This window comes from Conger conger, chromosome 8, assembly GCF_963514075.1.
Source record: "Conger conger chromosome 8, fConCon1.1, whole genome shotgun sequence".
Classification (NCBI taxonomy): domain Eukaryota; kingdom Metazoa; phylum Chordata; class Actinopteri; order Anguilliformes; family Congridae; genus Conger; species Conger conger.
In genome coordinates, this window is record NC_083767.1 from 22,783,413 (window position 1) to 22,808,645 (window position 25,233).

Here is a 25,233-nt window from a genome sequence, read left to right on the forward strand (position 1 = left end):
TCTTCCTGTATGGTATGTGAATCCTTTTAATGTTTCCCATATGGATTATCCTTGTTAAATATTTTGTTGTTTGGGAGCACAGTAATCTTGGGACTAGTATACAAAGTTTTACACAGACCAAAAATTAATCAAGTGTTTAGCAACAGCAATGCACACTCACAGAATAATAGTCAGTATGCATCTAGTACAGGGATGTACAACTCCAGTTACCCTGGCTCAATCAGCTAATAAGCCACATGCACCATGACCAATTAGCTTGCCAATTAGACCACAATGAAATTCTACAGGATGAGAACATGCATGAGCTGCCGTTTACGTCACGGAATGTGGCTAAAAAAGCCAGATGTACAACATGCAAATCACCACATGCATCTACTGGCGGGAAGTAAATGTAAATTCATTGCATTTCCCCCTCATCAATTGCTGTGCTAGAGCTGTTAATATTTGACAACAAAATTTGATGGATAACTATATGAATATATTAAATGTAAGTTACAGCAGTGTTTTGGCTTTAATGTGATATGGAAGCTACCAAGGTGAGCGTGCTTTGTCCTTGCCTGCTTCTGGATTCAGAGTGAGTACTTTGACTTAATACCTATAGCTGACCACCTTCTTCTGTGTAAAAGCTTCCAGCACCTGCCTTGAAGCTTAAGTTTGAGGGGACTGCCATCTGAATATTGTTTTTTTTGCACTGTGATGAACTTGCACCATTTACGCAAATTACATTTTGGCAGTCTACATAATGCAAATGGATGGTTATGACACTTAATTTTACATAGCTCCACATGAGAACACTTTGAGATCGAGAACACTGGAAGTTGGCAAATATATTTTTAAATGTGTTTGTAAAGTTTCTGACACTCAAAAATTAAGAGCCCTCAAATGCAAATACTTAGTGAATGTGACCAAGCTGGCCATTACTTTGCCACAAATAATACTTTGCCAACTGAGAAGTATTTTTTTATTTAAGATTTTTTTTAAAAGCATTCATTTGAAAATTACAAGGGACTTTTATGTTTTGCATAGAAGACACCTCAACCCTACAAAACGGCCTCATTCCTGCTTTAAAGACATGCTAATTGTAATCACCAGCAGGTGTGCAACTAGCCTTAGTCACATTAGACCATCAGCAGTTTAAGGAAGACAGAAGTACAAGTGAAACTCGAAAAATTAGAATATCGTGCAAAAGTTCATTTATTTCAATAACTCAACTTTAAAGGTGAAACTAATATATTACATAGACAAATTACATGCAAAGCAAGATATTTCATGCCTTTATTTGTTATAATCTTGATGATTATGGTTTACAGCTTATGAAAACCTCAAATTCAAAATCTCAGAAAATTTGAATATTACATGAAATCAATCAAAAAAGCATTTTAAATACAGAAATGTCGGCCCTCTGAAAAGTATAATCATGCATATGTACTCAGTACTTGTTTGGGCCCCTTTTGCACGAATTACTGCCTCAATGCGGCGTGGCATGGAAGCGATCAGCCTGTGGCACTGCTGAGGTGTTATGGAAGACCAGGATGCTTCAATCGCAGCCTTCAGCTCTTCTGCATTGTTCGGTCTCATGTCTCTCATCTTTCTCTTGGCAATGCCCCATAGATTCTCTATGGGGTTCAGGTCAGGTGAGTTTGCTGGCCAATCAAGCACAGTAATCCCATGGTCATTGAACCAGGTTTTGGTACTTTTGGCAGTGTGGGCAGGTGCTAAGTCCTGCTGGAAAATAAAGTTAGCGTCTCCATAAAGCTTGTCTGCCGAAGGAACCATGAAGTGCTCTGCATGAAGTCATGAAAACATGAAGTTTGCAGTGCGAGGCAATGGCTTGCACTGAAAATGTTGCCCTCTCCACAGTGCAATGCTGCCAGATAAGACTTGAAAGGCAGAGCACACAGCTTGAAATTAGGTTTGCCAAGCAACCACAGGTGTTCTTCCTTGATTTATGGTGCCAATAAGAAGTCATTATCCCGTGCTGCAGAGGTGTCAGAGACGTCTGTCGCTGGAGGTCTTTGCCATCTTCCTCTTTAAAAAAACGTCCATCCAAGTTGCTCCTCTCCAGTTCATTTTGCAAACAAGATGTTTAAGTTTTGCTTATGAAAAAGTACCCTCCATACCGTTGGCCACCTGAGATATTTGTGCCAGTCTGTTCTTTGCCTCAGTTTTGATGTCATTATTAAAGAAACAATGAGCAGACTTGCATTGAACAGACAACCCCTCCTGCCTTTGTTCATCTAGTAGGAGCAGGGATGGGCATCATTTCTGATACTATTTTGGATTTCAAATGCATGTATTTTGTAATTTGTCATTTATGGTGGAGAAACGAATATGCATAATTTGTATAAAACTACTTTAGAGTTATCTCGGCGGCTGGGGCACCATGGGAAATGACTCCTTATTTCAGAAGTCTCCTCGGTGCACCGATAGGATGTGTTGGTCAATAAAACCCACAGGATTAGAAATATCAGACAACAGCTTTCCTTGTTGGAGAAACAGTAATGCCGATACAGTGCAGTCTGTATTTGGGACAGTGGTACAATTTATGGCTCTGTACTCCAGTATTGTGAAATGTGAAATTAAACCATGAATACGATGTTAAAGTTCAGCAGACTGTCAACTTTAATTTGAGGGTATTTCCATCTATATCAGGTAATATGTGACCAAATTTTAGGGTACCAAAAGTAATTGGACATTTGGCTTATCGGTTTCTGATTAGTCCGGTGTATTCCTTAGTGCAGGGATAAGACAGCTTTCAGCTTTTGATTGCCTTTGGATAGGCCTCTATCAACATGAACACCAGAGTTGTGCCAATGAAAGTAAAGGAAGCCATTCTGAGGCTGAGAAATTAGGGGAGAAAAAAAAAAAAAAGTCCAAGCAATATGGATGTAAATATCCTCATATTAAAGGTAAGAGTCTGCACTTTAACCTCATATTCATTGTTTAATTTCAAATCCAGTGTGCTGAAGTAGAGCCAAAAGGGGAGAAATATTACCACTGTCCAAATACTTACAGACTGCACTATAGTTAATATACCATTCAAGCATAAAACTAGGGAGGGAAGGAGAGCGGAAAGGAGAGAAAGACGAACACCATGAGGCGGATAGATGGCTCTATGCAGACACGACTTAATGGAGGAGAGAGTAACGTCAACTTCGATAATTCAAGCTGCCTGCTGGATATATTTTTCAATATTTCTCAAAACTATTCCCTGAAAATGAAACTTTTTTTCCTTTTTTTTTTGCCTGAGCAAAGCCGTGTGTAATGGATCCAGAATTCTGTAATTTTAATATAGATGATGGGGACACTGCACTGATGCACAGTACCCAGAATATATACATATTTCATAGAACATATCGAACCACAATAAGTCATATAGGAAAGAAATCATAAAAGGTAATACACTGTAATGGGTGAAACCATGGGAAACAAGTTATTTTACAGCATTATATGAGTGAACACACCGAGTCACTGTAGAGGCTGGCATACAGAGTTTCTCACGGACAGACAAGCGCATATCTGTTAATGGAATTTTCACTTTTTGCACTTCTTGACTATTAAAATATGAATATAAGACTTGAAAATTGCATTTTCAGCTATTTGAATCCCACATCCTGCTTTTCAATTGCCAGGATCATTGTGTGTTGTATCTCAGGACAAAATAGCTTAAGAAGAAATAACTCTTCTGAAAAATGTTGATAAGAAGATTTAAGAGTTATGTGTAGTTAAATCTCTGAAATGGTCTGAAGTAACTTTAGGATAATTTTTAAATCTAGAAAGTACTAACAAGGTATACTGTTCATGTTAACTGCTAATCCACATTACCTTTGTATAATCCAACAACATGTAAGCATGGTTCACTTTCTGGTCTATTGATTGGATAATTCAGGTAAGGCACTGTTCTAATGCATGGACAGGCCACATAATCTGGTGCCAAATCCAGAATTGCCTGGTCAGCAGTTCAACACACAACTGACATGAAATCATGTGACGTTGCCAGTATATCCTCGTCTGTCCTCTCAACAGGGGAGGAGATCGAGAAATACAACCGGACATTACAAACTGGAAAGATATAGGCGGAAAAAGGATTCAAATAGTTAAAGCGCGCACTACTTTTGTTGGGGAAGTGTTTTTGGGTGCAGAAGCAGTGCACATACACTCGCACAGACCGAAAACTGAGACAGATTCACCCTTCAGCAGGCAGGTGACCCAAAGCACAAGGCCACAGCTATGCTTGAGTGACTAAACAAGAAGAAATTGAATGTCCTGGAATGGCTCAGTGCAGGTCCAATAGAAACTTCTGTGGTTGTAATAAAAAGGTAAATATTCAAATGCATATTTTCCTTTCATGGCAAGATCTCTGAATCATAACTTGGATAAAAAAAAGCATATTACTATAAAATATATTTTTTTGAGAGATGTTCCATAACTAAACTTTTTTTTTTTATTACCTGCCTCTTTAATTTGGTAAAATGCCTTTTTGAAGGGAAATTAGCAGTGTAAGATGTACATAATTGTTGTTATACACACAAGATTATAGACAGAGTATGCGTACAGTGTATGAGTTGTTTGTACATGCAGCGTGAGATATGCAGTTCTTTCAACATGCACAATTTAAGATTTACAGTGTAAGATACAGTTGCAGTGCATGATTTACATATCTGTTTATACACAGTGTAAATGTACAGTTGTTCGTACATGCAGTGTAAGGCTGAACAGAAAAATTTACTTTGAATGCATTGACCACCACAGAATAGGGCGCTTTCACGGTTTAAGGAACCATAGGACCTCTGCAATGGTTATGCATTTACGGTTCCCACAGACCCTGAAAATCTTATTTTCCACCTGGAAAGTCCATGAAGTAACGGGAGGCAAAACACCCAAAAATCTGAATTTCGCACCTGCACCGCTTCATGTTCGAAGAACGAACATTGTCCCTTCTGCGCTCTGGTGGCAGTGAGACCATACGCGGTGCAAAGCCTTTCAAAAACCACGGGTTCAATGAGCAGGGTGCAATTAGTCATTCTGTTGATTAATCCAGAATGCTGTAATTACCGTAGCTGCCAAGTTTGGATGAAGTCACTGAAGTATGACACTAACGGCAGTTACGAACATGCCAGCTTGCGCTGCTTCTCCCTCATTTTAATAGCTGCATGAAGGAAAGTGTGCCTGATTTTTTTCTTTTATTTATTTACAAAATGCTTTCAGTTGCAGTCCCAAATTGTGACAACCACCCATATGTTGCCTTGTGACTATGGTCATTATCCGTTTTGTATATACAGTACTGTGCAAAAGTCTTAGGCACCTGAATAACATTCTGTACAGATAAGAATCTTTCAAAAATAATTCAATGAAATAAACGTACAATACATTTTACATTACATTTGGCAGTAATTTGGCAGAATAATAAAAACTGAATCAAAATCAGCCAAATCAATATTTTTTGTGACCACCCTTCGGCGTTAAAGCTGCATCACTTCTCTGAGATATAGAACTGCAGGACAGCGTTGGCTAAGCAGGGAGGTTATTCCGAGCATGTTGGAGAACTTGCCACAGTTCTTCTGCAGACTTTGGGCGGCTCCTTGCGTCTGATCTCAGACAGCCTTGATCAAGTTTTTATGTAAAAGTAGTAAATTGCTTACACTGATATGTCTTAAATCTTTTGGAAAATGAATATTTGGAAATCTCAAATGTGTTCTTTTATACTGACACACACCAAAAAAGAAACATATATTTATAATAAAGTCTAGGGTGCCTAAGACTTCTGCACAGTACTGTATATATATTTATTTTAGTTTTTTACTTCCCTACTGTGCACTGCTGGTGCTGTAAGTTGGTCAAACAGCCAACTATTGATTGTTGAAGTAAACCGAAAAACACAGACACTGTTGTTGCAATTACAATTAATACATTTTACTCAGAGCATATCAAGAAAATCAAAAAGTGCATAATTTGATATCAAAATGAAAGCACTGTGACAGAGAAGGCCCAACAATGCATGCACATAACCACACACAAAAATATAAAAACATTTCCTACAAAACAACAGAATAACGCATAGCAATACAGAACACCTACAATAAGAAAACAATAACTTCAAGCAAACAAACAAAACTCTGGGCTCTGTATTCAGCGGCCAATACTGTCGATTAGGTAGACTGAAAGACTTGGGAGTGTAATCAGTGGTCGACGTTATGAAAATTCTGGAGATGCTGTTCGTCTCAGACAGGCTGCATATATTAATACTGAACATAACTGAGAACATCTGCCCGTTGACAATGCTGAGTGAGAAGTCGAAAGAGAGCACAGAAGAAAACAAAGGAAACTAAATCAAAAGTGTTATGGTCAACTGGCAGCACAGCACATTGTATTCAGTGCCCGAAATCCGGGGCAAGGATGGTAGGCAGCGTCGTGAATTCGGCCACTCCGACAGCGGCGGTGTGATGTAATTGAAGAGGGGCTTGTAAATTTGTTAATAACTTTAGCTGGGAAATGGCGTGAATTCAGTACCTGCACAGATGATGTTGATTCTGACGCGAGTATGGTTTCATCATCTTTTTGGAGGATTTCTTCTTCATCACGTAGTGATTCTGCACCCCCATGGGGGCGGAGTGGTAGGGTCCGTCGCCGGGGTTCCAACCTGAAGACAGAGATTGGGCATTTGACTGTGAAGGGATCACGATGTGAGGTGATCACACATGCTTTTTTACAATGCTAGAAATTCCTAGAAAAGTTCTCTGCAGAATCCACAAAATATGCCAGCAAAGCAATTTGTGCTATATTCTATTGTTGTGTAAAATACTTTCAAATTGACCTTAGTGAACTACTCATTTACAAAAGAAAAAAAAAAAAAAGTAGACTGGCAGCCGGCTGTTTATTAAAATCTATATGCGTGGTGCTTAGCATGTACTGCGCTTCAGGAGAATTCCAAGCAGGGGGGTGACTTTGCCCGAGCGAGTCGGTCGTTCAGCAGCGCTTGCAACAATCTTGTGAGTGCGTGTGTGTGTGTCCTTGAATCTCTCCTGTGCCTTCCCGACTGCCGGGGTAAGGTGTGAAACGCTTGCTGACAACGGCTTTCTTTGGGTTCTGATAAATGTTTGTCTGGCTGCTCGGAGTCAGCACTTCATTATGCGCAAAGGAATTATTGACATGCCAATCGGATTCAAATAAATTAACAGACTGCTGCTGCCGGTTTCTCCGTAAGGCCATACCCCCATTTAAAGTGAGAAACGTTCTTCAACGGATGACATTTCAAAGACAGAAGTTCTCTGGAGGAATGCATTCAGAGCGAATATGCAGAGTGAGCATTCGACAGCTCGGTTTGTTGACTGTAGCCCTGATGCAGGTTTTGCTTCCAACTACAGTCATGGACTAAAGTATTGGCACCCCTGCAATTCTGTCATATAATCAGTTTCTCCCAGAAAATCGTTGCAATTACAAATGTTTTGGCAAACAATGGAGTTTGCCAAAACTTACCTGAGGAAGCCAAAAACCTTTTGAGAGAATGTCTTGTGGACAGATGAGACTAAAGTAGAGCTTTTTGGTAAAGGATATCAACGCAATGTTTACAGAAAACAAAATGAGGCCTTTAAAGAAAAGAACACAGTATCTACAGTCAAATATGGTGGAGGTTCCAGGATGTTTTGGGGTTGCTTTGCTGCCTCTGGCACTGGACTCCTTGACTGTGTGCATGGCATCATTAAATTTGAAGACTACCAAAGAATTTTGGAGCGCAATGTAGGGCCCAGTGTCAGAAAGCTGGGTCTCCGTCACAGGTCATGGGTCTTCCAGCAAGACAATGGCCCAAAACACACTTCAAAGCACTCAGAAATGGTTTGAGGGAAAGCTCTGGAGAGTTCTGAAGTGGCCAGCAATGAGTCCAGATCTGAATCCCACAGAACATCTGTGGAGAGATCTCAAAAAAGCAGTTTGGAGAAGGCACCCTTCAAATCTGAGTGACCTGGAGCAGTTGGCAAAAGAAGAGTGGTCCAAAATTCCAGTAGAGGTGTAGGAAACTCATTGATGGTTACAGGAAGCGATTGTTTTCAGTTCTTTTTTCTAAAGGCTGTGCTACCAAATATTAAGTTGAGGGTGCCAATACTTTTGTCCGGCCCTTTTTTGATTTGGGTGCAAAATTATATCTGATTTGGATTTTTGTCTATTCTTTTTTGTGTTTTTTCATTGCAAGCCAAACAAATAAAGATATTAAAACCAAAACATTTGTAATTGCAACAATTTTCTGGGAGAAACTGAGCATTATCTGACAGAATTGTCCATGACTGTTCCACTTCAGTCTTTTAAACCATTTGCGTTTGTCTAACTGCAGTGCTTGTATTGATGGGGAAGTCAATGCTCATGGGTCGCGTTCACCTGAAATGATTCACTTTGTTAAGCTTTAAAAATATTAATTGTTTTCATACCAGATGCATTACATTAAAATACATGTGTTTTTGGAAAGGATACATGCGAAACAGGATAATTGGTTTCACGTGGGAACTTGGCCACCAATAAAGTGACGTTCTCTGGGAAAAGCAGGCGTAATGGAGTACCCAGCTAACAGAAAACACTCTCATAATGTTGCTGCAATGTAGTGCCAATGTTGTGACATTGACAAAACATTTCAGTCGCATTGTGAGAAAGATTTGAAATTGCCTGAGGTAAAGATTACCTGGGGGCCCTGCTCCTCTATTTCATGTGTTATTTGGCGTTTTCACCCATAACTGTAACAATTAATAAAATAATTTATTATTTAGCTGATGCTTTTATCCAAAGCGACTTACACTTGATTAGGCTAAGCAAGGAACAATTCCCCCCAGTGGTTCAAGTTAAACCACCAACCCTCCAGGTCCCAGTCATGTACCTAAGGCCCTGTGTAACTACTACAGTACATGGAGAGGGGCAACAGGGGCAACAGGAGTGAAGGCAAATGCCTCACTTCACCACAAAGTCATGCCACAGCTTCAGTGGCCTCAATGAACTCGCGTGAGTTTGATTTAATACCGTACACATTTTTCACGTCTGCTTCCAAGAGGTCAGGGCTTGGCTGTGTGTCAAGGCCCGTGTTTGATTACCCATTTTCCCCCGGGTCTGAAGTGATCTGCTTAAAAAAACCCAGAAATTAGCTCTTTTTAAAAAATAAAAAGCCATAGAAACCAGATGTCAAGTCCAACTGGATGGTCAAAGTTTGCTGGCGGAGGACTGGAAGGGGAAGGGAAGAAACGGAATCGAATATGCCCAGCTGGGCTGTATTACATTGCAGTCACTTAGCAGACAGTCTTATTGAGAGAGAGAACATAAGGGCAAGGGTTCAAAATGGCCATATGGAAAACACAAAATCCAGGGTAGTGCTGTGCACTCGTGATATCAGAGACGGGGAGGTAACGGTCATTCACCGTTGTGGAAATGTGAACTGAAACACACTGATCTGGGGTCAGGGGGCTCTACCTTGGCTGTGGGCTTACCAGTGGGGCCAAACCTGCTACTGTGGTCGTTGAAGCTCATGTAGCCCATGGCGTAAGGCGTGTTGGTGGACATTTGGCTGAAGGGGCTGTCGCTGCAGAAGAAGTTGGGGGGCAGCCCTCGGGCCCAGTAGTCTATGGTGGGTCCTTGTGGCCAAGGAAGCACTTTGGGGGAGGGAGGAAGGATGTCAGTGAGCGAGGACTGTCTCTCAGCTTTTTGCTTGGCTCAGTTTCATTGGCCAGGTTACAGAAACACACAAGGTGCCTTCGACAGTGGCATGCAGTCACAAATAGGGGACTGATGACTGATAAGAGTTCTTGAAACAGAAAAGCCTCATGTTTATCAGAGAAAATAAAGTTATTCTATTCTAATTAGGAGTTCAACAAGGACAGCATAAACAGAATGTTGCCTACTGAAAATATTCCAAAACTATAGCACACAGATCACGCAAAGTGAGACAGCTACGGTTAACCGAATGCAATTTCACCATGCATTCCCACAGCGGGGGCTCTGGTCTCAGAGCCTAGTTAACTAATCCCAGCAATAGTACACAGATGAGGGCCACAGGCTACCTGGATACTGCTGGTTGGAAGGAAAAGGGGGTTCCATGTAGGGGTCGACATAACCACGGCTACCACAGGGCCCTGGTCACAGAAGAACAGCGAAGGTGACTGACTGAAACACTGAACACGCCCCCCCCCCCCCAAATGGCTGAAAGGCTCAGGTCTTTACCACCATAGCGATAGGGGTCCATGGCTGGGGGCAGGTTGTAATTGTTGTTGTACTCATGGGGAAATGGCTGTTGTGTCTTTTGGGCCTGCTTCCGCTTGGATTTCAAAGGAGCCGGAGTGGGAGCAGGAGACGAGAGGCTGACTGTAGAAGGAATAAACTGTACTCACCACACTCCTAAGTGTGCACACACCAGGGCAAATTACATGATTGTTTTGGACTCAAACACTATTCTATGCTTTACCAAGAGTGTTGAAATGGTCTCAAAAAAGTGTAAACCCTGCCTTCTGGTCCTCTTTGTCGGCTGAATTGTACCAGGCAAGATCAATTGAGCATAGAAAAGTATTTAAATCCAAAACAATTTCATCATTGACCGAGATCTGACACACACAAACACACATTCAACTACGTCAACTTTTCATTTGAACATGATTAAAAGCATTTGCCAAGAGGGGACGTAGAAAATGTTCCCTCTTGGTTTCTATGTCCACTCTTGGTGGATGTGTAATGACTCCACACTCCACACTCCACACTCCACACTCCACACTCCACACTCCACACTCCACACTCCACACTCCACACTCCACACTCCACACTCCACACTCACACTCCACACTCCACACTCCACACTCCACACTCACACTCACACTCACACTCACACTCACACTCACACTCACACTCACACTCACACTCACACTCACACTCCAGCCCCGCAGCGGCGGAGGAGGGGGGCAGCTCCACGCCCCAGGCCTGGGCGGCGTGCTGCAGGAGCAGGCCGGTGATGCGTCTGTGGGCGGCTGCGTTCCAGTGCACGCCGTCCCGCGTGCGGTGGTCCAGGCGGAAGCGGAAGTGGAAGTGCAGGTCCAGCACGTCCAGCCCGTACGCATCGGCCAGGGTGGCGCTGTAGAAGTTGGCCTCGATGACGTCGTAGCGCAGCGTGGGGGCCATGTGCTCGATCTGCCGGTTGTTTTTTTTAAAGGGGTGGAAGATGGATATGGATAAGGGAGCAACACCTTGGGTGCAATGTTCTGGAAAAGTGCTGCTGCTGCTACTGCTACTGCTACTACTATGTTGAGCAATGCAGTTTCAGGCCAAAGTGGAGGGTGGTGGGAGCCGGCCTTACCGGTGGGTTTTTTTCATCACAGGGGGCTACTGACTTTAACAGACTTCTACATGAAGAATGGGTGGTGGGGGTGGGGGGTGTACCAAATCATTAGTTCCCCCCATGGTTCCTGAGGTTATCATTACTTAAGCTGCCTCAGTTAAGCACCAGGTACCAACAGGTTACCAAACTCATCAGTGAGAGCTACTGACGTCTGCTGCGTGGAAAACAACCTCAAAAGGCAAACCCATGTGTTATAGGGGCTAGTAATTTGATTCCTCAGGATCATTTTTCTGCTTTGTATAGTTTCTGAAAGTACAGATACAGATGAAGTTTCATACACTGCTATCTTAAAAATACATGAATAAGTACACTCACGGAGCACTTTATTAGGAACACCAGCACACTTATTCATGCAATTATATAATCAGCCAATCATGTGGCAGTGGTGCAATGCATAAAATAATGTGCACCGTTCATGGCCATAACCTACCCATCCCATTTCATTATGGCTACTTCCAGCATGATAATACACAATGTCACAAAGCAAAAGCTCAAACTGGTTTCATGAACATGATAATGAGTTCAATGTTCTACACTGGCCTTCCCAGTCACCAGATCTGAATCCAGTAGAACAGCTTTGGGATGTGGTAGAACGGGAGATTTGCAGCATGAATGTGCAGCGGACAGATCTGCAGAAATTGCACGATGCAATCATGTCAACATGGAACAGAATTTCAAAGGAATGTTTTCAACATCTTGTGGAATCCATGCCACATGGAATTGAGGCTGCTTTGAGAGCAAAGGGAGGCCCTACCCAGTATTCGTATATATAAAGTGCTCACTGAGTGTATATACTTCTTGGAATGCATCTTAAAATGCTTACCTGAGAAAACCACTCTCAAAGACTTACAAAGATGCACATGTGCATACTCTAATACTCACACCGTAGCCCATTCCTGAAACTGCATCCATTGGATTGAAATCAGCAATTACAGAAGGGTGGGAATCTCATTCTAAAAACACTTACCTCTGTCACACTTCCTAAAAAAAAAAAACAAGTCTTTCTGCCTATTAAGGGATCCGGCACGAGTGTTTTCCCTTGAACATCTACACCGGGCATAAATCAATTGCGCCTGAGCTTTAGCCGATTAATTTGTTTGTAGAAAAAGGCCTCCCTGTGGTCTGCGACTTGGGAGCCACCGTTCCAAGTGAATTACTACGGTGAAAATGATTGTCCTGACTTTTTTTTTTTTTTTTTCTCCCCACGCTTGGCGGAGCAGACGCAAGCAGGAGCGCTTTCACATTTCACGCGGTTTGTTGCAGCTTCAGCCTTAAATGCTGGAAAACCCAGGCCTGACAGGAAATTAAACCCCAGGACGGCACTTGCTTTGCTTTAAAGCTCACCTGCTTTTGCTTCGAGTTCCGCCGGGGAACTGACATTAATTTCAAGCTCCCGAGGCGTACGCAAAACAAAAAACGAGTCACTCGAGAATAACGCCTATTTAGTTCTAACGTGCTGCTCCCCCCCCCCCATTCTTTTACGCAAAATCTCATTATGTTCCACGTTTTCTTAGCGCCCTTGTTCCACCGGTCGATATTATTGTATATGTCGGCGAATGACTGAATGTGTGATCTAAAGAGCAACTTGCATGGGAGGCCTTATTCGGCCTTGAACAAGGCTTTAAAATACAAGTATCATTCGCAGCAGCGCACCGAGGCTGGGAGACTGCAATGGGGCCAGAAGCGGTCTGAACACCAGGCTCTGGAAGAAAAGAAGAAAACAAAAACCAGCACACTCCACGGCTTTTCAGGACCAGAAATGAAGATCAGAGTGTGTCTCTGTCACCAGACAGTGATGGAAGACAAGTGACCGACACTCAGATGCAACTGATTGATTTTGAAATGGTTTTGTAAATCAGGAATAGAAACAGCAAAACTCCTCAACCAATTTAGCAAGAACTTATTTTCTTGATGTATTTTCAGTGCTTACAAAGGAAGTGTAACAAATAATATAAATATGAATTTAGCACCAGCATACATTTAATTAGCATTACTTTGAAGGCTGGAAGGATCCACATTTTGTCAGGTATGGGGGACAGAGGAACCATGTGGGGTAATGAGAAATAGCAGGTTTTAATGAGCAGGCAGACAAATACTTTTTCATGGCAGTGTAAATGCTTACTTTCCCCATACTGTAATATAATCTTCAGCAATAGCACCAAGGCACTTCCCTGGTTTAAAATCGATAGAAAGTCTAACTCAGGGGCAACTCCGTATGCTACAGCACTTTCGCCTTTCTTACCCGTTCGGTTGACTGGTTAGTCTGTAGACGGATTGAATCAGTTATCGGTTAGAGAGTCACTACAAGGCTGCATGATGCATGCATCCTGTTCTACTATACCAATTCTTGGATATTGATACGCAAGTGATATTTTAAGTGCTGCATTCCACAATCAGTAAATTGGGACACCTCATAGGAAATACTGGAGGAACAGTACTGCAGTAACGCTCTCGCTTCCTGGAAGGTGCCATCCTAAATTGGAGGTTCCCGGGAGATTTGTCTGACCTTAATCGCTTCTGTAAATGTCAAACTGCACCAACAGATGTACTGCAAAGCTGTAAGTTACGCAAGTTGCCCAAAATGAGGGGACTTTCGGAGGGGGAAAAAAAAGAGGGAGAAAAAGTATTCAAATCTTCATGGGCTACAGCAAAAACAAAAATGTCTTGTACTTAAAAATGTATTCATATAATTTTTATTTGCTAAAGACAAAACGATTACCAAGGTGGTGAGACTGATTGAGGTGAGACAGTTTGGCTCATTTCTAGATTTGCCAATGTGGTAAGAATTTCACATGTCAAGCAAAAAGTTAACTTTCAAGTTTAAGTTAATTTAGAATAAGCTAATGCTTTCTACCTGATAGAAAGGAACAGTGTATTTAAGCATAGTTACAAGACTGAAACATTTATTAAGGGCTTTTTTGCAGTGCACGTACCTCTGGTACCAGGAAACCCCCGATGATCTTGCTGCCCAATGGCATGGTCATGTTCCACATGATCAGGCATTCCGGTGGGAGGATCTTCTTCATTTGCTGGAAGAGCTTGTGGAGGTTCTCCCTGTATTCAGTCACCCACTTCAGACCATACCTGAGAGATACTATCGCAGCTCAATCACTCAAATCCAGCTTGAAGAACAATGGACAACCCAACAACTGCATATAACCCAATCCCAAAATGCGTCTTGCGGGGGATCCAACTCGCAAGTGAGTGTTGGGTCTCACACTGGTTCCAGCTATGCCCCTCTTATGACCAATTAATTACATTACATTATTACATATTATAGGCATTACTTTGGCCTTGTAGATTAATCTGATGAGACAAGCAAACAAATGGAAGCAATAATAAAACAAGTATACACATGCTGGAGAACTCCAATAAACAGTTGGTTTGGTGACAGAGCTAAATTTCCTCAAGATGCTAGCCTTCCTGTGACAAAGAGTCCAACCAAAGCCAAATTGAAAAGATTCTGGAAAAGGTTAACATATATCCTTTTACATTCAAAAACAGAATCTTTCCCCAGTGCTTTTTAAAGTATATAAAATGGATAAGGGTAGGACAAGAGGTCGGTAAGCTGATCCTGGAACAGTGTCCTCAATCCCTGTTGACTGGCGGCCGGGGATTGGGGGGTGGGTCGGTTAGGGGAAGATGGGGAAGCTGGTCTGCTAGTTCGTTGCCTACTCTAATTAGCCGCTAATCTACTGCTATATGTCGAGAAACAGACGTGCATGGTTTCACAATAGCATGACAAAACAATTATCTTTACACCGGTTACAATAATGAATTCACTCATCTCGATGTTGGTCCAATTTGATAACGATTGAAAGAAAAATTGCGCATTGTTATTTAAAACTGGCAAACCGCTGTTCGACACTGAGACGCAGACAAATTTCTTATTTTTCTTTTTAATCAATTTTAATTTTAATCCAATGTTAATCCAATCCAATCCCGCCCTAACTATAAACCTCTGCGGGAAACACTGCATTATGGGGATGGAGGACATACTGTGCAAATACTGAAATACTGTGGATACCTGCCTGTGAGGCACATTGCTTTGAACGCACCATACGTGTACAGGGGATGTGTGTGTGTACTTGTTAAGCACGCAACGCAATGGTACATCAAGCCTTTCCATGTCCACATACACACGCATACTGACCGAACAAGATACAACTCAAAGTCAATGCACAAAGGCGAGGCTTTTGTTTTCAGTTGGCATGCAACACGGCGTCTCTGCCTGACATCAAACTCATGATGTAAACAGGGTTTTTCTGGCACTCCTCTCTGTGGGATACAAGTCTTCCTGCCACGCACTTAACCTCTTCTCATCAATATCACCATTATCGTTATCATCAAACCTCCGCCTTCGTTGCTGAGCTTTCCTAGTTCTGCATAGTGCGGGAAGACTGATGCCCTCCGAAGAACTCTGAGAACTGGGTTCTAGGGAGGTTCTGGGTTCAAACTAAAAAAATAAAAAAATAAATAAAAACAAAATAAAATAAAACAGTGGGGTCACCACTCAATTTTGCATTCCAAGCACTGGTGTCCCCTATGAATTATGCAGAGTTCACAGCACCTGGTTTGACAGTCGCAATTAATCACAGTGCACTGTACCCACACACCTGGGTACACTCTAGATCTGGGTTTAACCACTTTAGTGGCATTGAACACTTTATAAAAAATAAAAAAGCAGTCACGGATAGTGCCTAAGGTTCATGACTAGGACCCAGAAGGTTGGTGGTTCAAACCCCGGTGTAGCCAAAATATGAGCAAGGTCCCTAACCTTACTAACCTCACATTCCTTCCAGATTGCCCCCTGCTTAGTCTAATCAACTGTAAGTCACTTTGGATAAAAGTGTCAGATAAATAACTACATAACTTACATTAATGCATCGCAAGTATCCCAGACCAGCAGTAGACACAGAGCTCACCGTGGGCCGTCACTAACATAATGCTTGTTACTTCTTCAAACAATTACTCTTCTGTATGTCATTCTCTTGCTCAAACTGATTAGCCATCAGGCGTATTAGCACAGCCAACTGTCAACTGCTTTCAAGGTTAAATACAAATGGAATTAACCTCTGGAGGAATTAACACGTTCATCAAATAAAGAATGTAGGAAGGCAAAGCAGAAAGGAATGTTCTCCAGACAGAAAACAGACTATTGTTTAATGAAAGACTGACTGTAGGCAAGGATTCAATGACGCTATAGAAATTGCTAGAAGAACTTATTTCTCTTCTTATGAAATGCTATTAGAAATACCAATTTTGCACTGCTGGTGAAACTGTAAACCCACTTCTGAGTAATCTACAGCTCTCAAAGAATTATGGTAAATTTGTTGGGTTCTTAATCAAATAATTGACACCAGAATTTCAATTTACATCACAAATCAGATCCCCCTTTGTACTGATGAGATTTCTGTCACTACGCGATTAAGGAATGCTAAATTGGAACCATTTCAATCAGATACTGCTGATGAACTGTCTGAGATGGTAATGTGTGAGAACTACTCCACATGTTCCGAAGATACAATTCCAGCTAGGCTATCTATGTGCCAAAGCACTTAAAAACAGTTTTGCTTGTTTTGCACTAACCTTAAATAAAGGCATAGAAATGTGGGGCAATACGCAGCAGACAGTAATGACAGTATTTGAAGGTCACACGTGTACCATCAAGACCTAAGTGTGATTACTCTTAATTCTGTGGGCAGTTATCAACCTTATTACTTCTGGTCCGGGTATATTAAAAGACCCAATATTGTGTATTTTCCAGTGTTTTTTTAGGTCCTGATATCCATATGAAGGCATGTGTGGTTTTAAGTACCAAAAATGCATCCAGTTTCCATTCTCTAGCACCTCTCATGAGCTTTACAAGAACAGGCTGTTTTACTGACTGTGTCTTTAAAGGGATAATAAACCCTAAATCACTTTTTTTGAGTTGTGAGTGTCTTGCCTCCGTATCATAAATAACATTAATCCAAACCGATTGTTAAAAAAATAAAATCAATTTTATTACGCCATGCTACATTTGTGCAAGAAATAGCAACCCTGATGGAAAAGGTTTGTTTGAGCCACGCCCCAATCCGTGACAAGGCGCGAGGGTGAAAGCCTGCATAAACGTAAGCAAATTAACTCCACCTCGGCCCTCTTGATAATCCAGTCGGCAACAGCAGCGAACGGCATTTGCCTATAAAAGTCGTTAACACTGCTTCTGTGACCTGATGTTAAAATGGACGATTAATATCAAGTATGTTAGGGGTCCCCAATAGTCGGTCCGCAGGCCAGGTCTGGCCCACAATGGGTTAATTTATGGCCCACATACAAAAGGTGATGCGTTCCAAGTTGTTTAACAAATCTAGATGAAAATACCAGGAAATAAAAGGTTAAATTAGGATACAATCATCTCATGTACATCTTTTGACCTCAAACTCAATTGTCTTCAGGTTATAGCAAAAACTAAGGAATTGACCTTGCTGTTCCAATACATTTTGCAGGGGACTGTATAAATAATTACAAATTCAACTTGCTTTTGAAAGCGTACTGACATTTTCATGACTGCAAGGAAATTAAAGCTGAAAGACTGAACTCTTCTCACATTAATCTTTTTCTAAACCCAAAATTTATTCAGTGTATTGCAAAAACAAAGGAATTGACTTTACTGTTCCAATACTTTTAGAGGGGACTGTATACGTTTTTGTAAAGCCTGAAACATTGATCTGAAAATGGAGGATGGCAATCAATCAAACTGTGAGTCTGTCTGTGGTGCGTACCGTCCTTTCCCAGCTAATTACCTACCAATTAACCTTATTGCATACAATCTTATAGAAAACCAGGCTGTGCCGCAGTGACAACTTTTTTATTATTAGCTAAATATTCAACATGTACTGTACATTTTCTGCACGCACACACTGAGAATATAAAAGACAAAGATAGCCTTTATTGCAGGTTATGCTGAAAGCTAAACTGAGTGCTGTAACTTGTCTTTTTCATTAAGTGTACTTGATGACTAAAACAGATTTTCTGGACTGAATTTCATCTCCATATTAGAGAAACTAACATCACTCTCAATTGCTAAAAAGTGGGGCATAAAGTCAATTGTAATACAGATGAAATAATAAGACAAGAACACTACGATGAAGTACGGGTATTCCAGCAATATAATGATCCAAAGCATACCTCAAAATCCACCATGAGGAACCTCCAGGAAAGACAGATAAAGGTTTAGAAATGGCCACCACGAAATGGCCACCACAGTCCCCAGACTTGAATAGTATGGAAAATCTGTGGAGAGATCTCAAACATGCTGTACATGCAAGGAGGCCGAAGAATATTTCTGAGCTTGCGGTGGTCTGCCCGGTAGAACTGGGAAAGATTCCAAAAGAGAGAATTGAAAGACTCTTAGCTTTTGCACAGGGCCTTTTTTAACATTACATTACATCAATGGCATTTGGCAGACGCTCTTATCCAGAGCGACGTACAGTTTATTAGTCTAAGCAGGAGACAATCTTCTCCTGGAACAATGCAGGGTTAAGGGCCTTGCTCAAGGGCCCAACGGCTGCGCAGATCTTATTGTGGCTACACCTTTTTTTTTTCTTTTTTTTTTTACTGAAAAATGTAAATAAAAAGTAATCTTGCTTTAAAAGTTGAAGTAATGTAACATATTTAACTTTGTACCATTTTGAGGTCAGGCTAGCTTCTGTTCCCTAAGATATTTATTGTAAAAGGCATTTTGTCTTGTCTTTCGCACACCACTGTAACCATATATGTGATCTATATCACTTGTAATCGTGATAGTCATCATCTGTTAAGCATTTTCACATAAATCGTTATATTGTTTTAGAAACCCAATAATGTTGCAGGTCCACCAGACCCACGAGCATTGGGTGAATAAGAAAAACATACAGGTCTAACATACACATTCATAACACGTAAAATGCACAGGCTGGAAATCTGGGACTGAGACCTTTTGATACAGACTAATGTATCCCAAATTTAGCCCAGGTTTCACCTGAATATATCCTGGGTATGTCCTATTCTGAAACTGTTGATCCCATGGGATTTGAACACACAACGGTCTCTGCAGTTTGCAAAGAATGGTGTAAAAAACAAAAAAATCCAGTGAGCAGCAGTTCTGCAGGCAGAAATGGCTTGTTAATGAGAGGTCAGAGGAGAATGGCCAGACTGGTTGTAGCTGACAGGAAGGTGACAGTAATGCAAATAACCATGCACTACAACAGTCTCTGAACATACAACACATCAAACAAAGTGTATAGGCTACAGCAGCAGAAGACATAAGTCTAAAAAAGAAGTCTAATAAATACCTAAAATGCTCACTGGGTGTATTACGCCTAAATGTTCTTGTGGGAAAAAATTTTTGACTTCGTATTTTGACCACAATTGTACCACTGACTTTACATTGAAAACGGGTCAGAATGACCTATACTGGAGCCAACCGCAGAGGTGCTAGTGAGCACCATCTCTCAGCATGACCAGGGTGTCATTTTAGAAGTATGAATTATAAGGCTGCATGTGTGAGAATGTGTGCAGATGCAGGTGCCTCGCGTGCGAGGGTGCATTACCTGGACAGGTCCCACACACAGGAGTTCATGACCACCACATCAGGCTTCAGGCCATTCTCCAAATCTGCCAAGATGCTCTCCATGTAGCGCGAGTAGATGCGGGTCAAGAAATAGAAGCGGACCAAGTGGTGGTCCGTGCGGAACTGGCGGACCTCTCTGTACCCAGTCCCATTGTTCATGGGACCCAATTGACCTCCTTCCACCAAGTAGTCCTGCTCAAAGTTCATCTCCCCCTAGAGGACCAGAAGCAGATGACATGAAATGAGTGCAGCCAAATCATAAAGATCATCACTGGTGCACACTACAGGACTTTATAAATCCTTACTGACATTGAAACCATGGGAGCCAACCACACATAACAAATCACAGCTGTGCTTGTTTTTCAGTCATCGGAATGAGCACACTGGACGATTTGGCCAAAACAGCACCACACAGTCCCTTATCTCACAACCTGGGATCTCTTAGAAATGTGTGTGATCCAAATGAAACATTTCGCATCTATGAAATAGAATCCTGCCGGCGCCACTGGCTCTAGGTTCTGCAGTTGGCCATTTACAGTGATCTACATGGAAACCAAACAGAATTTTTATTTTACCATTCACTGTATTTTGAGGTCATGTTATTCCCAGGGGATATGCCTATTAAATGATGATTGATTTGAAATTGCCGGGAATTTATTTGAGAACAGCCTCCATATGCACTTTAAACTGTTGTTCCATTTCTCTTCGACACGACATCCATTATACCTTGGTCTTCAGCTGAGACGTACTCAGGTATTTATCCCTCTGCAGAAGTAACACAAGGTCCTTGTACACAGACCGTTGGACTAGAAGACAAATGGAAACATCCAGTTTCAGACAGTATTCAGTGATGTCCAGACACGGCAAAGTCCATGCTTAGCAAAAACACTTACCAAGGCATTATCCAGCCAGAACAAACAGTACAGGCACAGTGAGTTCAGCAGACATTCAAAAACACTGAACAGCCAGATTTCAAATGTCTAGTGTCCCACATTGACTGCTTGCCCATTGGCTGAGAACATATTCAACTCTTTTTAAACCTCGAATAGAATAGGGAGAATGAGGGAGCACTAAATGTTCTACCTGCCTCTACCCTGTTCCTGCTACAGATTTCATTGTGCAAAAATGTATGAAACAGCAAATTAACTCTAAAGCGCCAATTCCTTGCTGCCGTAAAATGATTACAGACAATTAAACGCAGCCGAGCTTTTGGACTGTGGAGGCGTGACTGAAAGGACATCCACTCCTGGTACTAATGGTCCGCAAAGGTCAAGGAATAATGACAGAACCCTGCGCTGATATTTTAGCCCCTTTCAATGCGAATAAACCTCTCTAAGGCAATTTTAGGCAGGTGTGAAAAAATGCGGTAAAGTAAGAATGCTTTCAAAAATAGAAATGTTAAGCCCCACTGGTGCCTTGTACAAATGCAGTTTATGTTCCCATTTGGGTAAAACATTCAAATAGTATAAGTGCCCAGAGCAAATGATTTGTGATTGTTGTTTTACAAATATACTATGATGTCTTGTTTGAACATAATTTGCAATTACAGTCCCTTCAAAAAGTATTGGAACAGCAAGGCTAATTCCTTTGTTTCTGCAATACACTGAACACATTAAAAACACTAAAAACAAAAGACCAAAGAGTTTTTATTTCCTGGTATTTACACCTTGATGCGTTTAACTACTTAGAACATAGCAATGACTGATGTTTTTTCTTCACAGCTCTCACAATGTTTCTGTCACACAACTATTGTTGTTTGTCCTTGGTTGACCAGTTCGATGTCTGTTGCTCAGTATGCCAGCGGTGTCTTTCTTTTTCAAGACATTCCACGTTGTTGTACAAGCTATCCTCAATGCTTGTGCAATGGCTCTCATCAATTTTCCCTATTTTTGAAGCGTCAAAATGGCTTGCTTTTCTCCCCAAGACAACTCTCCTGTCTTCATGTTGGTTTAGCTTTTCTAACACAAATGCAGTCGTCACAAGCAAAACCCAAGGCTAAAACCAAGACATAGACATAGACATTCAGAATGATTTATTACTTAACCAATCAATCTAACAGGACACATCTGGGCACCAATAAACACCTGTCAGTCACATGTTCCAATACTTTCTCACCGAGAAATTTGGTGGTCTGATACAATTTTGACACAATGTTTTAACAACTTATTTTATTCATCTACTCTGATCCATCTGCTCAAGTGGATCATTTCAAGAAGACGTATGGTGCCCCTCAACTCTCGTTGTAATATCACTACTTTTCAGGTACATAAATCTGCAGTTCAAATGACAAAGACTTTGTGTTTAAAATGTTTGGTTCCTGCACATTAAATAATTGGCATACCAAATTATTTTTAACAGTTCTTAGAGAAAATGTCACGATTAATGTTAGAGCAGTGGTAACCAACCCTGTTCCTGGAGATCTACCATCCTGAAGGTTTTCACTCACACTCTAACAAAGAACACTCACGGCAGGAGTGCCATATTATGGTTGAAATGAAAGCCTCCAGGGTGGTCGATCGGCAGGAGCAGGGTTGGTTACCACTGTGTTATGTGTAGAACATTTTCTATTTTTGCACAATTGTTCACTCTGCATCTCCCAAGTCACAGATCCAGCATAAGCATTATCCCATGTGCAGCACAAAACACAATTACGCTCATCTTGTTTCAGAGCTTGGCTGCTGGAATATGTTACTTACTGGAGTCTCCGAGAACAACAACAAACTTGTTGTGTAGAAGCCGACGTGCCTGGCTTTGGGTTACGGCCTTCATGATCTTGAATGATGCCGCTGAAGAGGTGCAGAACTCAACAGGGCGGCTACCACTCTACATGACAGGGGACAAAAAAAACAAAACAAACATAGTGACCCCAAATGCCCTAGCCTATAGCCTACCAGTGATTATAAAGCTGAGAGGGAAGATGAACTGAAGCTAATGGACATACAATTAATCACACTCAGTCACGGACTTGGCAAAATGGACAAAAATACACTACAACGGAGATAGAAAAAAAAAAAAAGATAACGGGAGAAATAAAACGGAATTTAATTTAAGACCAGTATTTTAGAGGTTTAAAGCCAACGTAATAAACATCACGTGTCTGCTTTGGTCTGGTTTTGCATAATTTTAATCAGACGATAATCAGCCAGCATTAAACCATTACAACGACAGCTACGCAGCAGGCCAAATGGGTGAAACTCCATATTGTAACTTATAGTAGCTGTGCTACATGGAAAGCAATGGGAAGTTGGTTGTTCAAGCACCTAACGTTATGGAACAGCATGTAAAGTAAGTTAGCAGTCAACTTACTTGATTCTAGCAACGATACAATATAAATTCCTTCATCATGCGTTCAATTAGCTGCTAGTTTCAGTATTGGTGTTTGGAACAGCGCACATTATCGTGGTGCAGACTAAACAAAACGGACAAAAAAGCTGAACAAAGAGACTCACATTTCGAAGTCCAAACGTAACTGCTCAATGATTGTATCACCGGTTTATGTTCGTGTGTGAGCTTAATCTTGGGCAAGACGATCCTCATTGGACAGTCACGTTTGCTATTTTCGTTACTAACTGGATGAAACTTTTGGGATGTTCCAAATTGTCCAGTCATTCCATGCAATCTATTTGAGCTGCCAGATGTATGAGTAACCTGACCGCTTCATAAACGTAAAACATAAGTCACAGAAAATAACATTTTAAATCACGTAAGTGGCAAGATGTAACTTCACATCCATATTACAGTTAGAAAATAAATTAATCAAAGCGATGTGTCGAACTATGTTTTTTTGTTGTTAAAACCATCTGTATCTTCATTTAAAACGTGTACAAGTTTCGACTACAATAGGCAAAGTGACAGTTGACGATTTACATTTTCATCTTGCCTTTGTCGTGGCTGCACGCACTGAGACCGAAGCACTGGACACCTGCGAACGCTGGATTTTGTAGAATTTAGCAAATCTCTTCATCGGTTAATGTTGTTGAAATTAAGTTTAATTTCTTTCAGAATGATTTCTGTGAACATATCCTAATTTCATGATGTAACTTAAGCTCTGATTTTGTTTCAATGACCAGACAATTGGGCTACCTCCATCAGTTTGGAGCTCACTTTCCTCCACAAGTCTACCTATTTAACAATGACCTAAAAAATGAAAGCTTTTCTATTCAAGAAGCATTTCATATTTCATGAAAAGAAATGAAGAAAAACAAGGGATGCTGGTTTTCATTCCATCTGCAGCTGAACCAGGCTGCTGGGATAAACACCATGCAGTCGTTTAGAGCCACAACCATTCCAGGGGCACACAATTCAAGTTAAAATGGTGGGTATTATTTATATTGGACCACTTTGGAGTAGTGGTGTTACGAATGATACCGAGGCGTGTGTCGAGTACGTTAGTCAGTTTTCCCTGAAGCCCCGCTTCGATGCTTGTATCGGTTTCAGAAAATCACGTTACCAGGCCCCGGTTTGTGTAGAACCAGGTGATTGGGTTGGTTTGTGCAAAGAGATTTGCTCTCTGGTTTGAGTTTGTAGTTGTCGATATGAGGAAGCAAACCCCCACTTCAAATCGCGGCTTGTCATAGTGGTCGTTAAGTGCCAAGATTGTCCTCAGTAATACTGCCCAGTTGAACCCAAATTTCCCTGTTTTGTCACTTTAAAAAATACAATAACGTTTTATTTTTGAACTCAGGAGTTTGGGAAAAGGCAACTGAAACAGGCCCATTAGAGTTTAGGACAACTCCATTCCTGGAGGGCAGGTGTGCATGCAGGAATTTGCTGTGAATAACCGCATCTGCGCTATGCTTATACAGCTCTGGAAAAAAAATTGAGACCACTGCAAATTCAGTTTCTCTGGTTTTACTATTTATAGGTATGTCTGAGTAAAATGAACATTTTTGTTTATCCTATAAACTACTGACAACATTTCTCCTAAATTACAATAAAATTTAGACATTTAGAGCATTTATTTTCAGAAAATGACAATTGGTCAAAATAACAAAAGATGCAGTGTTTTCAGACCTTGTATAATGCAAAGAACAAGTTAATATTCATTTTTAAACAATGCTAAGGTTTTAATTGTGGAAGAGTTCAGAAATCAATATTTGGTGGAATAACACTGATCATGCGTCTTGGCATGCTCTCCCCCAGTCTTTCACATTGCTGTTGGGTGAATTTATGCCACTCCTGGCACAACAATTCAAGCAATTCGGCTTTGTTTGATGGCTTGCGACAATTCACCTTCCTCTTGATCACATTCCAGAGTTTTTCAATGGGGTTCAGGTCTGGAGATTGG

The 25,233-nt window shown here is 41.2% G+C and overlaps 1 protein-coding gene across 1 annotated transcript; it reads right to left on the reverse strand.

The window, feature by feature from the left end:
- Window positions 1–5,888: 5,888 nt before the first annotated feature.
- On the reverse strand, window positions 5,889–23,533 carry fam113 (family with sequence similarity 113). Its single transcript, XM_061252992.1, has 10 exons — window positions 23,396–23,533; window positions 22,643–22,769; window positions 20,673–20,752; window positions 19,927–20,159; window positions 14,287–14,437; window positions 10,890–11,145; window positions 10,192–10,332; window positions 10,032–10,103; window positions 9,462–9,623; window positions 5,889–6,640 (listed from the first exon to the last, which is right to left on the reverse strand). Exons 2-10 carry the CDS (start codon window positions 22,713–22,715, stop codon window positions 6,504–6,506), a joined length of 1,305 nt encoding a protein of 434 aa, XP_061108976.1. The 5' UTR covers window positions 22,716–22,769; window positions 23,396–23,533; the 3' UTR covers window positions 5,889–6,503.
- Window positions 23,534–25,233: the final 1,700 nt, after the last annotated feature.

Bases quoted from the DNA above. Each gene is read 5' to 3' on its own strand.
- fam113 (XM_061252992.1), bottom strand. From the start codon at position 22,715: ATGAAGGCCGTAACCCAAAGCCAGGCACGTCGGCTTCTACACAACAAG. The intron at 14,438-19,926 runs GTAATGCACCCT...AGTATCTCTCAG, and splicing joins TGTGTGTGGGACCTGTCCAG to GTATGGTCTGAAGTGGGTGA. The intron at 6,641-9,461 runs GTAAGCCCACAG...CTCTGTCTTCAG, and splicing joins TAGCAGGTTTGGCCCCACTG to GTTGGAACCCCGGCGACGGA.